General features: G+C 40.3%; 1 protein-coding gene across 3 annotated transcripts in view; it reads left to right on the top strand.

Annotated features, from left to right (window-relative positions):
* The window catches only part of kcnab1a (potassium voltage-gated channel subfamily A regulatory beta subunit 1a), a 160,986-nt gene that overhangs the window by 95,969 nt on the left and 50,270 nt on the right, over positions 1 to 14,747 (top strand). For all 3 annotated transcript variants that reach the window (XM_050033359.1, XM_050033350.1, XM_050033367.1), the window contains exon 2: positions 12,256 to 12,299. In XM_050033359.1, the coding sequence (XP_049889316.1) occupies positions 12,256 to 12,299 (44 nt within the window). The remainder of the gene's footprint in view (positions 1 to 12,255; positions 12,300 to 14,747) is intronic.

Genomic DNA, 14,747 nt, shown 5'->3' on the forward strand with positions numbered 1-14,747 from the left:
AGATGAAAAAATGCAGTCCGTGAGGTTTGTTTTAAATGAGAATTAAAAGACAAATCTTGATCAAATGTTACTCCGAGGTTTCTTACGGTAGTGCTAGAGGCCAGAGCAATGCCATCTAGAGAAACTATGTCATCAGATAAAGAGTCTCTGAGTTGTTTGGGGCCAAGAACAATAACTTCAGTTTTGTCTGAATTTAACATCAGGAATCATTAACTGTCACCTAGCATTCTCTCATTTTGCAAAAGTGGACCCTGGGTAAGGCAAGTTGAGTATCCCTTTTCTACTTGAGGAACTTAAAGGGGCTCTGTGCAAAATTCAGAGCGTATAACTTGTCTGCACATGGTTCTCAACGTGGAGGTGCCTGAGCCGTCGGCTAGCAGCTAACAGTGCTAACTTCATAAACGGCAACAGTGCTGACAGAGCTTTTGGTGTTAACCAGCAGGGAACTACACTTTTACGTTGACGCCATCCTGACAGCACTGTATGAGTGCAGTGCAAAGCAGTGGCAATAAGCGAGTCAGTAGGATACACACAAAAAGAGCAACAAACAAGCAATGAATTAGTCTCTGACTTTCAGCCGAGCATAGTAGTTTGCAGGCGACATTATTCAAACCGAAGTAAACTGTGGATTTGTTGCATAACTCTAAACCTTCGTGCTCTACTGAGTCTTCAGACCGTGAATGTGGGATTGAATCAAAAATAAATACAGTGCCCAGGTTCATCAAAAATAAAAGAGCACGTCACCCAGTGTTGTTAGTAGAATAAATTGATTGTTTGTTTGTTTTGTTTCGTTTTTCATGGGATACGTTGACAATTAGAAAAACACAGAATATCATCAGACCAGGCATCTTAGTTCATGAGCCACATACTGCCCAATTTGATCTCAACTGGGCCAGACCAGTAAAACCATTGCGTAATAACCTGTAAATAACAAAGCCTTCAAATTTTCCCCTCTTTTAGTGTCAAGAAGGAATGTAACAAGTAGCTTACATTCTGAAAACAATTAATGAACAATCCATTTTCAAAACAAATGATGGGTAGTCTGAGATAAAGGCTGAAGGATGAAAGTAAAATAAGTGCAATTTCAACAACGTCTGTTTTTCAGCAAACTCACCCTCAGAGTACGGCTTTGATGCTGATGCTATTTTATTAGCAGTAAGGTAGCTAGCTTTCACATCTGCAATGCTGCTCTCTAAGCTAAAACTAAAACCTGACTTATGTTTACTCAAACCTGCCAACAGTTCATTCATGTTCTCTGTTCTGGCCATATGTTTGACGCCCCTGCATTAGACTGAAGGAAAATTTCCAAAGTGTTTTCCTCATGTTAGATTGAGCTGATGTAGCTTGCATTCAGTCTCTCTCACTGTTGCCCAGTAAATAATTGTTGCTCTGAGTAGTTACGGGTACATTAGACTTGGAAAGGGAGAAAGCAGCTGATTAGTATTTAGCTGATTCTCCTGTTCATCCATGTGACACCACTTTCATAGTGATGCATACGCTTTTTGAATCTTATGAAGAAATAAATTATGATTTCGCTGAAAATCTTTATAGTCACAATGTAAGTATATCAGTTTAAAGAACATTCAAGAGGACATCTGCAGTCATTATTACTTCCTTTCCCCCCTTTATTTGTCTTTTTTAAAATGACACTAAGTGTAGAGGGACATGTGTAACGAATCACGGAAAGGTCAGTGTAAGGTCAGAAATAGCAGGAGGGCAGTTATGAGACTATCTGCTGTATCTATCCAGAGTTTGAGTGTGATTAATTAATGTTTTTTTCTCTCACTCAGGAAGCTGAAGGCAACTTTATCACTCTCATTTTTCACCCTCAATTATAATTAAATCTTTATTATAATTGGTGCATCATTAATCACCATATACACAACTCACCAGTTTTCATCTTTGAACACGTGCTTTTTCTGATGTGGCTCCCTGGAGCAGTTTATCAGTGTCTTGCTTGCTGTGTTTTTGTAGCAGCAGCTGTTAAGCTTGCTCTCGGTCGGTTGGTTGGTCCCCAAAATTTCCCAGCTCTTGGCGGCAACAGGAGGCCCTGAAATTGGGCATGGAGGTCAAGTTGTGAGGGTGTGTATGTGTGTGAAGTAGTTCTGGGCAATATATTGTGATTCAAGACTAGATATCTTCTGAGATTTTGGATATCGTAATATCGTAAGTGTTGTCTTTCCCTGGTTTCATAGGCTGCATTACAGTGAAGTAGTGTAATTGTCTAAACTTATCAGACGTTTATAGCTGTTTATTATTTGACTTTACCCACTTAGTATCCAATAATATGGATGCATGCATTTACGAGGTCGCAGCAACTCCATTCAGTTTTCCAGTTTTCTGTCCAGCCAACATATTTGCATTAAACTAGCACAACTGACATGACTTGTCAGTTGTGACATTTCATCAGAGGTTACAGAATTGCCTGTTTTCTCATCTGAATTTCATTAACGTGGCTGAATAAACTGTGTCATAGATGATATCTCATCAGATCTGTTTGGGCTTTTTAGTTGTTGTTCTTTTTTTTCCAGTCATCACAACTATCTCCCTCTCTTAATCACCCAGTCAATTAGATATGGAGAGATAATTAGTCCACACAGCATGATGATTATCTACAGATGGCTCTCTTCCTCTCAAGTGAAGTCATTACCATTGCAGCCTTTTTACCAATCCATGATTTCATGCACACATATCTTACATTAATGAATAGAAATGTATATGTAAGATTCTCTCCCCAGAATAGCTTAAATCTATAGAAAAGTCTTCCCACTGTCTCTTCTTCTCTACATCTGTGTCACATGAACAGACCTCCAACTGGACTTGGCCCATTTATTTCCTCTGGTAATGGAAACTCAGCAAAGATGCGTATAGAGAAGTTGGATGAATCTGAGGTTGAAGATAATTAGAGGAGAAAACAAGAAAAAAGGAGTCAGCAGCAACTATGAGACAATTGAGATTTTTGCCAAATGCTGCATCTATCAGGCAACTTGACAGACCCTCAGAGTTGAATATGTGATTAATAGGGATGATTGTGCACAGTGGACTGGTTGCAGAGAGTTTTCATGTTTAAAAGATGATGGCATGCAAGTAGGTAGGAGGTAAAAAGAGGGTGAGAGGATGGGGAGATTGCTGGTCTGTGTGAGAGGAGGAGGGGGGGGTGCAGTGACAACACCAGCGCCTTTCTGAAACACTAGGAGTGCTTGGAGAGGTCGCACAAAAAAGCCATAATGCTCTCATAAAGAGAATGTCGCTTGTTCTCTAGGTGGCCTCATATGTGCTCTCCTCCTTGGGAACAATTGAAAAAAGACGCTGGCACTCAGAAAATCACGCTATATGGACATAGGCCGTAAGACAGCAATAAAAATGGATGAAGACAAAGCTCATATGGCAGAGGCAGCCACAACAAGTGACAGAGGGACAGTCAATCAGTGGTTAATTAGAGTTATGACAACAGTGGTGAAAGAAAAACGAGGCACAGTGAGGTAACTGCTGCTGTCATCTCCCCAAAGTCTGAAGTGTCACCATAGACAAGCAATGTCTGCTACCAAAACTTGGTCAACTTTGAAACCCATCAGCTATTGTCTGACGGCAATCAGCCTTTGCGGGCAATGGCCAGTATTTCGGGAGATCCAGTGTAGCCAGTGGATTTTTCCTCTTTCATGCGCTGCTCATTATTTACAGTTCAATAAGCAACTTGACAGAGGTCCAGAGATCATTTTGGCTGATCTCTATACACAGATATTTGCATATGCATGCAGGTAAATTAGAAAAAATGATAGCCAGTTGCTTCCAAGATTGGATTTCAGCCAGTGTGTTTTACCTCTTTTGCTCTCCACACAGATTTTTTACCTGCAGGCAACCAAAGCCTGCTCACACATGATTGGTCGTTAATACTCGGACTACAAATGGAAACCAGAATGCTTCTGATACAAAATCTTGAACCGTTGCCTGCAGATTCTCCATACACATGCAGATACACGTTTATGGAGATTAGAACTTTGGTGATTACTGTAACATTGTAACCTACTTTATCTAGAGCTCAGGTGGCCTTAGGCATGCACTCCTGCTTCCTTCCTCCCTGTCTCATTCACTCTCTCTGACACACACACACACTGTTTTACACCCGACAGAGAAGTGTGTCAGACAGTCTCTTGTGGCTCATAACTGTTTGTCCGTATCCTAAACAGCAATTCAGTGTTCATTTTCAAATTGGTCACAAAAGTGAAAACAATCCCTCTGGAAGGCATCCACAAAATCCTATAAGCAAAAGCACACTCAGAAAATAAAACACTGACCAACACTGACTGCACTCACAAGGGCAGCCAAGTTAGTAAATTATTTATGGGCTGTCTTAGGTTTCATCAAAATCAAAAAAGTTATCATCAAAAAGGTGTCCAGAGTGTTTTTCTAACAGAGTGACCCATTACTGCAAAGTATCAAATGCAATTATTTAGCATTTAGTGGAAGTGGTTAGCACTGTCCTCTCATAGCAAGCGGGTTCTGGGTTACAACCTGTTGCCTGGCTCGGGCCTTTCTGTGTGGAGTTTGCATGTTCTCTGCGTGATAGGTTCTCTGGCTTCCTCTACAAAAATAAAACATGCAGGTTAGGTTAATAGTTGACTTTAAACTGCCTCTAAGTTTGAATGTGGCGTGAATAATAGTCTGTCATAATAGCCCTATAATAGTCTGGCGACCTATCCACGGTGTTCCCCAGCTCTCACCCAGTGTCAGTTTGAATAGGCTCCAACAACCCTGGAAAGGACAAGCAGTTACAGATAAACGATGGATGGATGACATTTTCCAAAATCTATTGTGACGAGTGCTTTATAGTTACAAATAAATGAATATAACATGCCAAAGAAGAAAGAAAGGAGACAGCGTAAAGGTTGATAAAAACAATCTGAGGGTTGGGATGCAGTGATTTCAAAATTCTGTTTAAAATAACAATTTGGCCGATAGCCAGTACCGATACTGATGTTTTTATATTGTTTTTTGCGGGGGTTTTTTGTTTGTTTTTTGTTGTTATTTATTCCCCCTTTTGTGCCACAAAAACAAAGAAATCTACACTATAAAAAAAACTGATCTATTTTACAGTAGTCCTTCATTAAACTCTTTGCACGAGCACCAATTCAATCATACAAGTTTATGCAACAAACTTTGATATAACCATGCACATGAAAAACATCTTTTAATAACTGCTTCAAAAGCCTTTTTAATTTAACATTTGAACACATCATGACAACATTATAATTTACCTTTGGTCATTAATCATAGCGTAACTCAGTGCAACCTCTGTTAGCTGGTAGTTGTGGCCACCGGCTGCTAACATGTAACATTAACTAGCTCTCCTCCTTCTGCTTTTAACAGATTCTTTGTTCATAATGCAGCTACTGTATATCAGAGAAATAATAGAGTGCATCCTCTGACGCATGGATAGTGAGTTTACTGCATCCTTTTGTCCCAAAGGTGTCCCGAGGAAGCTCTCTGTTCGTCCCAAACATGTTTTCTGTTGTCCCCGGGAGGACCGGACACTGGCTGCTAGTAGTCATCTTGTCGCACACAATGAGATCAAAGAGCCAATTTGCCAAACAGTCGTTGTATTCTTCATGTACCTGCTCATTAGTTTAGGTTTGAGGCTGTTAGTCTGAAGCCCTGCTTTTTATCCTGCGCAAAATTGGTGTGATACAACAGAAAAACATCGGCCACTGCCACCAGTGAATGTAGATGTGAACAGTAAACAAGGTGAATAGTGATGTCCAGCCAATAAATTCAGAAAAGAATCAAGGAAGCATCAATAACATGTCTTAATGAAAAAAACAGTTTTGAGATCAGATGATGAAGTTGCCAAGATGTGACATTCTCACCTGTCTTACTTGTAAAATATGTACAAAATTATCAAATCGAATCAGTTTAGTTTAAGTTATGAACATAAATGACCACTCAGTCTAGTAAAGTGCCTCAATCAACAAAATTAATCTCACAATGAGACTGATAAACCAGAAAAAGGCAACTTGTCACCTCAGCTCTTAACAGTAAAGCCATTCTCCAAATTTAGAGGCTTCTCTCCGTCTTCTAATGTGACTTCTTGGCCAGTTACACCCAACTGTCTACTAAAATCTAATCTTGTTTAAAATGCAGACTCAAAGCATAACCTATTTTCTTCCCTGAGTACTGAGCAGCTCCCCCACCACTACAGTGGAGGAGGTAATGGGCGAATCAGTGACAGATCTGTGGGGATGACTGGTGACATGCAGGAGAGAGGGAAACAGAGGAAGAGAGTGAGTGTGTTTTGGCAGATGAAGAGTGAGGATGATATTGCCATAGTACCCGGGGTATTAGAAAAAGTCATTACTGTCCATCATCAGGCAAATGAAGACATGTTTAAGTGGAGATGAATAGCCTCACTGATGGGGAAGGCTTGTTATGGGAGATCTGTTTGGAAAAGCGGCCACGGGGGGGTTCGTATTTCAATAAATATTTGATGGGCGAGGACGTCTGTATTAGCGTGTGTGTGTTTAGCGGTGGGGGTTGGTAATTTATATGTGTGGCTATAAGTGTTTGCATATCTATGAAGAGCCAATTGAAAGGGGTTTTAAATGAGGGAGAAGATCACTTTCTCACTCCATCTCCCAAGTGGGGAAATCTTATTTTCTTCTTCTCTGCATCGTTCTCTCTATCTCATCTATTATCCTCTTCACTGCTGTTCTTTCATCCATCTTGCAATCTACCCCTGTGAAAGCTGAGTGAGGGGATGCATTGTGTAGGTTCAGCAGTATCTGGGCCATCTGAGCCGATTTGAGAGAAGTAATTTGTTTCTTTATTACCTCAGTTAACATAGGTCAAACAGTGAGCGGAAGAAAGTATACCCAAGTGCCCAGTCACCAGAAACATAACCCACCATCAGTTCATTTGCAACAAAAAGTGCTGTGTCTGAATTGATTGTTGGTTGTCATATCACTCATCACAGTGTGCAGTTTTTTGCTTTGATAGGTGATCTGTCTGTGCTCTGCTCTGGCTCCCACCAAGCTTTCCTCTTTAGGCCTGAAATAAAGGTCTCCTGTATCGTAATCATTCATGGTCGTGGCTGGGAAACAGCGACATCATCATTAATCCCCTCCGGGGCATCCAATGCCTGACTCAGCACCTCTGGGTCCCATGATCTAAATTCAAAAGATTGCCCTGACTGTAGGCAGGCCTGTACCTTAAACTTTTTTTTTTAAAATGGCTTTATCTTTTTCAGGGCAAGAAAAGCGTAACTTTTATTCATGCTTTTTTTTTTTTTTTTTTTAAACCTGCCCTCCACTGGAAGGGCTTGAGCCTGATCCTGCGAATATTTAGTGACAAACTGCAAGATTACACCTGAACATGCTCATATTCATTCATGTAAACACTTAAAGGTGAACTATGCCCATTTCCAAATTACATAGGCCTACATGTTATTTCAATCAGGAGAGACTTGTTTTTATAGAAAGTTGTTTTAAAGTTGTAAAAAGTCTTTGGTAAATAGACCCCATTGAGACGGTGATGAATCTATAGTTGAATGGGGAACCCCACTAGGGTCTAGACACTGGCAATGGTAAAGGTGATGAGGATGAGATGTGAAGAAGATGTGGAGAGGATGTAGATGTGCTGATGATCTGGATGAGTAGTGGAATGAGCCTTTGTTGAACTTGTCCTGGTCCACTGACAAAGAAAGTCTTGCGCTGAGTTTCATTTCTACGGTCTAAAACAGTGGTTCACAACTGGTCCAGCCACGGCGTCCAGATTTCTCCTTAGTCATTAGTTCAAGGTCCACACAGTTTAATATATTCAGTGTCATACTTGTGTTTGGCCATGTCTCAAGCTAGTTTGCTGTCTCTGTTAAGTAGCTGTTCATTATTCACTCAATCTACAGCAAGAAACGGCACTTCAAAATAAAAGTTCTGTGCTGGAAATTCACTGTACTTAAAAATAAACTTGACACGTTCGTGAGGCACTTGCAGTCCCACGACCCACTATTTTTGGGAACCACTGTTCTAAGACACTCCAAAAAACAACAGAAAACATGCACAACTCTCTCACAAATCCAAAAACTAGTGCTGAAACTCAAATTTGTGATGTCATCAGGTATAAAGACTGGAGCTGCTCCACAGACAGTGAATGGTGAAAGATGTTGTAGATGACACCAAGTACTCACAGGGAAATGTTCGGATTATATTGGAACATTTACTCTTTGCTAATTTGGTTATAAAAAAAGAACACTAACATTCTGTGGGTCCACAAAGTCAGGCTTCCATTCATTGTCGTTGGAGCAGCTCCAGACTTCACAAGTGTGAGACTTACCTCTGTGGTTTCTGGCTCTGAGAGAGAGTAGCTCATGTTCACAAATATTGATTAAACATTCATAGGCCAGGGAATTATATTGAAATTCTTAATTTAGGTGGTGTTCCCCCTCAACTGCCTTCCACTCACTTACAACCTATACTGTTGAAGGAGCCCACATTAATATTAGGGAACATGCAGATTTCACATAGAAATAATTAATTCATTCATTTTCCGTAACCGCTTATCCTGTTAGGGGTCGCAGGGGGGCTGGAGCCTGTCCTAGCTGACACTGGGTGAGAGGCGGGGTACACCCTGGACAGGTCGCCAGACTATCACAGGGCTGACACATAGACAGACAAGAGTCACCAATTTACCTAACCTGCATGTCTTTGGACTGTGGGAGGAAGTACCCTGAGAAAACCCATGCTAACACAGGGAGAACATGCAAACTCCATAGAGAAGGGCTCACCACCCCTGGGTCCAAACCAGAAAAAACAGCCGTAGAAATCAAAGCCATAACCATTGTGTGAATGGGATAAAGCACATTTTCAAAACAAGGCTTAACTATATTCATAGATGATCCTCTCTTAGTGTTGTTTGTAAATAAAGTAACTCTTGTTAGTTGTTGTTCAAGGGCATCTCGTCCAAAAAGCTCAGCGTCCTTTGTGGATATTTTGTAGGTTACAGAGAATCTAATGCATCATCCAGAATCGATTTTCTGAGGGTGGCTTGATTTGTATGCCCAATTAACTATTCTGATATTGAAGGATACAGAGGTGACATGTCAGCAATGAATAACTAAAATGGTTCTGACAGGTGAGCGAAAATGAAAGATCGCTGACAGCTGTGAATAATGTACTCTTCAATCAATACACAAGGCTGAGCCTGTAAATCTGCTGCTTTTAATGAGGCCAGGCTTGTGCTTTTAATACAAACCTTACAGAGACTTAAAATGTGAGAGATTAAATTACTTATATAGAGTTAGCGATGGTTTTAAAGCTGAATGAGTCTGTACTTTTCCATTGTTTTATGTGAAGGCAGACCTCCATATGAACTTGCAATGAGTGACCTATTGGATCTGGTATTTGAAGTTTTGCTGATGTTGGCTTTCTGGAAACAGAACAACATGTACTGTACCCCATAAGATTAGAGAAACAAATATGATGTTTAGTGTTGGGCATTTTGTCCTGAAAAAAAGTAATTTCTGCATTGTTTGCATCCTGCTTTACTTGTTTTATGAGTTGTTTCAAACCTTAACTGTGACATAAGTTCATAACCTGTTTTTCTTCAAGGTGTTCACAGTGTGGAGCACAGAAGTTTCTTGTACTCTCCACGTTTTAAAGTGCGATAAATATAGAAAGTTTAAAATAAAAATGATGACGTGGGCTTTTAATTTGAGATCAATGCTCAAGTTTCCTCCCTAAATAAGGTTCCTGAGCAAGTCGGAAAGTGCCGACCTAACATATTCTAAACTGTGCCACCTATACTCCCCACAAGCTGATGAATTGGAGCGTTGGTTTTGGCCTTGCACCTGCTCAAAACTCATCTGCTTTAAATGTGTGTGTGTGTGTGTGTGTGTGTGTGTGTGTGTGTGTCGTAGCATTGGTTTAGTCATCAGTCTATGAATGCCCTCACAGGAAGCTGACATGACAGGACAATAACTGTTCCTCATGCTTGATCAGACATGGCAGGGATCTGCCAGTCCGCCCACAGTAGTGGAACAGACAGGAAGGACTTCTGCTGTATAATTGTAATCTGAGAGTGAGCCTATGCCTTTCTCTTTGTTAAGTCAAGCACCTTTCATCTCATTGTTTTGCTTTTTTTCTTTTGTACGACCCACAGCTTGTATTATTTTGGTTCACTCTACTGCCATCTTCAGCAACCTTTTTCAGGTGCAGCAGGTGGCTGTTTTGGGCATAAAAGCTCTTCAAACCTAACTGTGTACTACCTGTCTAACACCAAATGACAGAAAGACAAAGTTAGCAACTAGCTGGTAAACATAGTTGAGTATTTCGCAGATAAAGGGCCAGATATTTACCTCAGGAGCAACAAAACAAAACTAGAAGCAGAATGTTTAGTGGACAAAAACTTGACGCCAAGTTAGGCTTGGGCAGTTCGTATGTTTTTTATTCCTTCCTGAAATTTCACTGGGGTATAGCCTACAGTATATGATGCTATTTATGTGCAGTGCTCTCCACCAAACCCCTTCTTTTTCACCAAACTAGAGCTTCCTTAATTGCCTTGTTAACTCATCATAAAACACTTCATTCAAACTCGACAGAAACAAAATAAAACTCACCAAAACCATTTTTGTTAGCCTTGTTACTTGTATAGTTAGTCAGTCTACTGTTCCAACAATCGCCAGCTCCGGTTTGGTGGGAAAAAAAACCTTAATTCGCAGAGTTAGATGTAGAAATAGACCCTGCGGTCTCTGTGCCATTGCTGCCTGGCTGTTTGCAGTCCTGTAACATTATCCCCACCAGTCTGACCTCTGGTGGTGCGTAATGTGTACTACATATGAGTACAAAGAAGACTGTGTATTTTTGACAGTAGTACAGAAAAACATACCAGCAGGATTTCTAAATACCCTGGTATCCTGTGATACAGTGATACGTCCCACGCCTACTCAAAACGAATGTTGATGTTACTTGTGTCCTTTAGATGTCTAATACCATGTAGTGACATGCGAGCCACATCAGCTACAATAATACAGGTCATAATTATAATCCTAATTATTATTTATTTATTCATTCCAGAGGAGATCTGCAGCTGAACAGGGTAAAAGGGCAATTAACGGAGTTGATTTTTGTGGGTTAATGAGGTTGCAAATGCAGGTGTGGCTTTGTAGAAGGACAGACTAATTAATTTAAATATCTAGGGATGCATGTAAATACTGTATACTCCAAGAAAGTCTAATGTTAAGCAGAGATTGTGTGTGGTTTTAATGACACAGCTAATTAGGTGATTGAGCTAATAAGATGCATTCAATGTCGGTAGTACACACACACACACACATTAACACACTTCATCACTGTGCTGCAGTAAACAAGTTGTAACTTTCTTTTCATTAATATTTTTGTTGTTGTTTTGATTAGTGTTCGATCAGTGTTTTTTTCTCTCATCCTGTTTCCCTCTCGCTATCTTTCTATCACTGGGTGTTTGTTCTGACAGGAAACTAACGTTAAATGGCTTTCTCATACATACATACATACCTGTTTACACATGACGGGAGGTTGACAGTGTGAGAGCATCTACTTTAAAGTCCGGGAAGGTGAAATTCAATTTCCTGTGGAGAAATCAGGACTGTCAACCTGTCATGTGATTATCTGGAGCGAGCCGCATCCAGCCTCTTAGGAAAATGGAAGGCCTTCTTATTATTAACTTGTCTGTCTCCTTTACATCATGTAGCACATTTTTTAATCTATCACAGATTGAAATGGCCAACGAAATACAATTCTGAATAGGACTGAAGTAGAGTTTGTAATGGGGTGGTTTTATTCTTTGAATATCGTCCATGTCACCATATACGATCCAAAACCATCAATACTGATCGACTACGTTAATTTTAAGATCCTTTGACTTAGTTTGTTGAATACATGCATTTGATTTTGCATCTGCAAGATAGAACTGCAACGATGAATCGATTAATCGTTTGGTTAATTGTGTCAACTGTTAAATTAATCGTCAACTAATCTGATAATCAATGAATCAGACTGAGCAACTTTTTAAAGACGAAAAAAAGTTAAATACCAGTTTCTTAAATGTAAATGTTTTCTACTTTCTTTACTCCTTTTATGACATTTTTCATCATATTCCGATATTTTATCGACAAAACAACTGATCAAGCGTTTGATCAAGAAAAAAACTCGCATATTAAATGACAATGAAAACAGCCATTAGCTGCAGCTCTAGGACGAGACATGTAATCCCTTTTTCTTTCTGTTTTTGCAGGAACCTTGGGAAGTCAGGACTGAGAGTATCTTGCTTAGGACTTGGTAAGTAGTCTCTTGGCTTCACTTCTCATAATGCATTTCTCCCTCAGGCCTTACTTAGTTACACAATACATGGACGAAACAAATAACGACAAAACAGAGACCATCTGTAAAAACAAAACAAAACAAAGAACATTTCTGTTGTATTCTGTAGAATAGATGAGTTTGCAAGAACTCATTTACACATTTAATTAAGTGACTTGTTAAAACTTGGCAAAAGTAAAACAAACAACATTAAATTCAGAGCAGGGCTGGGAATTGAACTATTAAGCTCGGCCTGTTTTCTTATTAAACCAACAAATCTACTGTGGTGTTGTAATTCCCCTGCATCCTGGTTCTAATGGTTACACACACACACACACACACACACACACACACACACACACACACACACACACACCAGTAAACCTTTTGATAAAACGGCCACTTGTAGCTTAATCAGGTGTTTTTGTTTTTTTCTCCAGAGGAGGTGTGATTATTTACTGAAAGTCTCACGTGTATATGTGTGTCTGTTTGTGATTAGTACTAATGCGGCCATGCAGACACACACACGTGACCTCCATCAGTCTTGAGCCAATATTGATGGAGGTCCAGTGGGTCTCAGTCGCATGTTGGCCAAGATTACAACATTACTGTCTTCAAGAGATTGTGGTGCATTGATTTTTCAAGCTACGGACCAACCATGTCATGCTAGCTTGTTGGGAAGGGTGCTAAATAATGCTCCAGATTTAAGCTTCTCCTTCAGCACATGAAGTCACTGCAGCGTCTAAAGGCAGCAGGACTGATTAAGCTTTTAAGGAGTGCTGTGAACGCAGTGATGTTACGCACACAGTTCACTGTTTGCTGTCATTAAATTGCCTAAAAACAACACCAGGCTGCTGCAGTATAACCACACAGACCTTGACGCACTTCAGACTGGTCAGTTACATTCTCGGAACCCATCGGCTGTATTCGGCAATACAGCCTCTGGGGGCAGCCCCCCGATTTTTTGGCATTCTGGTTTGATTTGGGCGGAGGAGGTTAATTTCCGTTTCCGACTTCCGTTTATATAAAAGTAAATATGCTGAACTATTGCGATGGATTCAGAGTTTGCAGTGATGCCAATTATGTTCCACCTCATTAGTTCACCGCATGGACCATTTAACCTGGCAACAACTGCAGCCGGCTCAAACGTGATTGTCGGTATCACACGGACTACAAACAGCCTACAACCGGAAACCAGGGCTCTTCCGCTCTTCTTCCAGAGGCAAGATCTCCGGGGTTTGCCTACAGACTCTACATTCACTGAATGTAGAGTCTGTATATAGAGACTAGGTCAGTTATAACTCTGGTCAGCATAACAGGACATAAAATGGACCACCAGAACAATGCTACTGTGGTTGGGAAATGGCCATGCCAGCTTTTCCCCCACCAACATTTAGCCTAACTTTGAATCATATTTAGCTCCCTCCCAACAAGGCAGCATGACATGGTTGGTACCAATGGATGCCTTAGGTTGTCTGGTTTCACAGCGTACCATTTTCTTCATGTGACAGCCTTTTCAAGACAGTAATGTCAGCAGGGATTGTCAGGGGTCTGAGTCACATATGAGCAGGCATGTGCAGTCGCAGGATATACACTCATGCCTGTTCTGTGAGGAGTCACGTGCACAACATTGCTAAGTTGTATACTAATCACGCAGACACACATTAATACACACACATGTGACTTTTAGTAAATAATCACACAAGCTAGTGTACATGTGTCATATCCTTCCTGACCCTTCCCACCCCCTATAGAGTGAGTGTGTGTTGCTATATCAGTGTGGGTTGCTGGAAAAAATTCTTCACTTCCTAAAGAGTCAAACCCACCCCCATTTCAGCTTCAATATATAGCATGAGAGTGGGTAGAAGACACACAGCATAACTATATCTGTCACCACTGAGAGCTCTTAAACAACAACAGAGGAGTGTGTGTGAGTGTGTAGGTCTGTAGAATTATAAAGGTTGATAACATCGCTGCAAATTCACAACTGTAAAGGAAAAACTTTATCAAGATTAAAAAACACAAGCCTTACTATAAAGCTCTCGCACAGTCACATATGTTCAAAGTAGAAAAATTACAGGATACCCTCGAGCATGAACAGTTCAGAAAACTTTTCTTGTGTGTGTGCGATGGATATTTTCTCTGTCAAAAGATGTTTATTCATGACTGTCAGACCATACAAGGCTTTTGATCAGCTTCTCAGAATTGTCACAGGAAAGGGGAACAAAATCTGGTGAATTAAATCTAATGAGGAACTGATCAAACTTTACTGGACAGTGACGAATTACTGAATTATTTACGAACTCATTCTGTTGCGAGGACGAAATAAAAGTTTTAAAATTTGGTTTGCTAAATATCTTCAAAGACTCAGATATTCGGGCTTTTTAGTCTAAATTGTATTGAAGCGCCAGGACTGCAGGTTCCTAG

The sequence above is a fragment of the Epinephelus moara genome, chromosome 2 (assembly GCF_006386435.1).
Source record: "Epinephelus moara isolate mb chromosome 2, YSFRI_EMoa_1.0, whole genome shotgun sequence".
In the NCBI taxonomy this organism is placed as follows: domain Eukaryota; kingdom Metazoa; phylum Chordata; class Actinopteri; order Perciformes; family Serranidae; genus Epinephelus; species Epinephelus moara.